Here is a 4213-nt window from a genome sequence, read left to right as displayed (position 1 = left end):
GCTGCCATTTCCTGACCGGCACCTGTGTGGAAGCCCGAGACCCGCTGGGAACTGCAGTTCCTGAACTGAGACTTACAAAGTCAGCTTAAAACAAGTATCAGATTTCATTACAACACTCACACACACACACACACATATACCTATACGCACACATATCCACACACACACACATCCGCACACACACGTACATACACACACACGTACATACACACATACACATATACACACACACATATACACACGCATATATCCACACACACACATATACACATACATATACACACGCATATATCCACACACACATATCCACGCATACACACACACATATACACACACTTGCACATATACACACACATTCACAGATATCCACACACACATATTCACATACACACACACACAGACACACACATGCATATACACACTCGGGCACACACACACACACACACACACACCCACACAGAAATGCACTTACACACACACACACACCCACACAGACATGCACTTACACACACACACACACAAACTCGCGTAAAGAGGCTGTAAAAACAGAGAGCTGTGGGTGTATGAGCACCAATCTATGACAGGGCAGGTTGAGAAGGCTGTTGAAAAAACAAAAGAGATCTTTGACTTCATTAGTGAGTATAAAACCAAGGAAGTTATCGTGCAACTTTACAAAACACTGGTTACTCCTCAGCTGGCAAACTGTGTTCAACCTTTGGCATCACACTTTGGGAAGGAGGTTAAGACCTTTTTTAAAAATCCTTTCATGGGATGGCAAGGCATGGATTTGTTGTCCATCCCTAACTGCCCTTGAACTGAGTGTCTTGCTAGGCCATTTCTGACAGCAGTTAAGAGTCAACCACATTGCTGTGGGTCTGGAGTCACATGTAGGCCAGACCAGGTAAGGACAGCAGATTTCCTTCCCAGAAGGATATTAGTGAGCCAGATGGGTTTTTACAAAAATTGATGATAGTTTTAAGGCCACCATCATTAAGACTGGTTTCCAGGTTTTTACTAACTGAGTTTAGATTCCACCAGCTGCTATGGTGGATTAGCCTGGGTCTCTGGACTACTCGTCCAGTGACATTAACCACTATGCTATCAGTTTCCCACATGTTGATGAAGGCACAGAAGAGATTTACTAGATTAATGCCACGGATGAGAGACTTCAGTTACGCGGAGAGGCTGAAGAAGTTGTGTTTGTTCTCCTTAGAGAGTAGAAGGTTCAGAGAAGATTTGATAGATGTGTTCAAAATCATAAACGAGGTGCCAGACTAGAGAAGCTACAACTATCCACGTAAGCTAAACAGTAGAAACAGCATGTTACAGACAGAACTAAGCGATCCCACAACCAACAGATCAGATCAAAGCTCTGCAGTCCTGCTACATCCAGTCAGGAATGAACAATTAAACAACTAACAGGAGGAAGATGCTCCATTAATATCCCCATCCTCAATGGTGCATGGGAACACCAGCACCTGAAAGCTCCCCTCCAAATCACTCACCATCCTGACTTGGAAATACATCGCTGTTCCTTCACTGTCATTGGGCCAAAATCCTGGAACACCCTCCCTAACAGCACTGTGAGTGTACCTACACAACATGGACTGCAGCGGCTCAAGAAGGCAGCTCACCACCACCTTCTCAAGGGCAACTAGGGATGGGCAATAAATGCTGGCCCAGTTAGTGACGGCCATGAAAGAATAAAAAAAAAGACCATGAAACCATAGTCGATTGTTGTAAAAACCCTTCTGGCTCTTTAGGGAAGGAAATCTGCTGTCCTTACCCAGTCTGACCTACATGTGACTCCAGACCCACAGTAATGTGGTTGACTCTTAAATGCCCTCTGAAATGGCCTAGCAATCCACTCAGTCCAAGGTCGATTAAGAATGGGTAACAAATGCTGGCCTAATGTCATATCCATCATGTTAATTGTCCTTGTAAATACCAAGGCAAACCAATTACTTAATGTTTCTGCCATTTTATTGTCATTACCTGTAATGTTTATTGTGTTTACTCCTTATCCATTGTTTTTCGTTGTTCACGTATTTGTAGAAAATTTTGCTTTTGTTATTGACCTGTTGGTAGAATACAATTTATTTTTGTATTTAATTTGGAATTTTTCTTTCCCTTCCTGCTGTTTTTTTGATTTTCTTCCTAACATTCTCATACTCCCTCTTATCCTCCTCTCTCCTTTGTTGTCTATGTGGTTAGTGTGTCCCTTTTCTTTAGATTCAATTTCTTTAATCATCCAACGTGTGTCATTACTGAGTAGTTTGCGCCTGTTCTTTAGTTGGAAATACATTCCTCGACTCTATTGGTCACTGTTTTAAATGTTTCACGCTGCTGTTCTGTCTCTGTCATTAAATTTTTCTAGTGTGAGATGTGGGCTTCGCTGGCTGGGCCAGCATTAGTTGCCCATCCCTAATTGCCCTTGAGAAGGTGGTGGTGAATCACCTTCTTGAACCGCTGCAGTCCATGTGGTGTAGATGCACCCATAGTGCTGTTAGGGGAGTTCCAAGATTTTGGAGGGGAACTTGCAGGTGGTGGTGTTCCCATGCATCTGTTGCCCTCATCCTTCCAGATGGTAGAGGTCACAAGTTTGGATGGTGCTGTCAAAAGAGCCATGGCATGTTGCTGCAGTGCATCTCGTAGATGGTACATATTGCTGCCACTGTGCATTGATGGTGGAAGGAGTGAGTGTTTAGGCTGGTGTATGGGGTGCCAATCATGTGGGCTGCTTTGTCCTGGATGGAGTTGAGCTTCTTGAGTGTTGTGGGAGCTGCACTCATCCAGGCAAGTGGGGAGTATTCCATCACACTCCTGACTTGTGCTTTGTGGATGGTGGACAGGCTTTGGGGAGTCAGGAAGTGAGTTATCAGGTGCAAGAATCCTAGCCTCTGACCTGCTCTTGTAGACACAGTATTTATATGGCTGGTCCAGTTCAGTTTCTGGTCAATGGTAACCCCCCAGGATGTTGATGGTGGGGGTGTTCAGTGATGGTAATGGCATTGAATGTTAAGGGGTGATGGTTTGATTCTCTCTGGTTGGGTGATGGTTTGATTCTCTCTGACACTTGCGTGGCGCCAATGTTATTTGCCACGTATCGGCCCAGGCTAATTTCCTTGCCTTGTTTTGTTTTTTGCAGGTGAAGGTGTGGTTCCAAAACAGGAGAACGAAATACAAGCGTCAGAAGTTGGAGGAAGAGGGACCCGAATCCCAGCAAAAAAAGAAAGGCTCACATCACGTCAACCGGTGGAGGTTGGCGACAAAGCAGTCCAGCCCTGAGGACATTGATGTCACCTCAGAGGATTAGTGAGGGAGGGCGGGCGAGGGGGGTGGGGGGGAGGTTGGTGGGAGAAGGGACGGAGGGAGGGACAATGAAAGAGTCTATGTGAGAGCACAGACATTTCCACCCAGTGTGAGGAGGATGGGAAAAGCTTCAGAACAGTTTGGAGAACAACACATCGACAATCATCAAAGGCCTTGGACAAGACTTCGCGGAGACTGAATCGGGAAAGAAAAATGCACTTCAGGATGTAGTTGGAAGACAGTGACACTTCACCAGTGACATTTAACCATCCGCTGTGTATATATATATAAATATATATTATATTAAAAATTATCTGAAAGAATTAGTTTTTTTTATTTATTGGACGTTCCTTTTTATAATGGTGACTCTTCAACTTGTGGTGAGGGGACAGAGGCTGTGAAGGTTCTGTGGGTTTGTCCCCTCATGAGTTGAATATTTTTTTGTTGGGATGCAGATGTTCAGATGAACTGATCTACAAGGGAACGTGTTGGGAGGTAGTTGCTGTTTTCAGGGAGTGGGCTTTGTTATTTCCCACTGCACTTATTGTACAAGTAATGTTTGGAGAGTTTTCCACTCATGGCCTGATATAAATGCTTTGTGCAACATCATCGGTGCATCATGAACATGTCACATTTAGTGGTGTTGTGGTTGTCAAAGGTCAATACACAAGAAGTTTAGAAGCTGTCAGTGGTTTTCTTGAGTAAGCACAGCTCTTTATAATTACCCCCTCCTCTCCTGAAGGTCCTGATTCAGTTCCACTGTTCAACCTCACTTCCAATAATTCACCTGCATGGCCATTCTACCTGTGTGAATTTTGTCAGTGAGAATCAGTCTGACCTGCCTTCAGTCATACACATAGTCACACAAAGACAATCTCACACAGACACCAGACATACACAC

The 4213-nt window shown here is 44.3% G+C and overlaps 1 protein-coding gene across 1 annotated transcript in view; it reads left to right on the top strand.

Moving 5' to 3' along the window:
* emx1 (empty spiracles homeobox 1) overlaps positions 1–3316 on the top strand; it is a 344720-nt gene extending 341404 nt beyond the window's left edge. The window contains exon 3 of the mRNA XM_041197362.1: positions 3149–3316. Coding sequence (XP_041053296.1) covers positions 3149–3316 — 168 coding nt within the window. The remainder of the gene's footprint in view (positions 1–3148) is intronic.
* Positions 3317–4213: the final 897 nt, after the last annotated feature.

The sequence above is a fragment of the Carcharodon carcharias genome, chromosome 1 (assembly GCF_017639515.1).
Source record: "Carcharodon carcharias isolate sCarCar2 chromosome 1, sCarCar2.pri, whole genome shotgun sequence".
NCBI classification, from domain to species: Eukaryota; Metazoa; Chordata; class Chondrichthyes; order Lamniformes; family Lamnidae; genus Carcharodon; species Carcharodon carcharias.
This window is presented reverse-complemented; position numbering and strand designations above follow the sequence as displayed.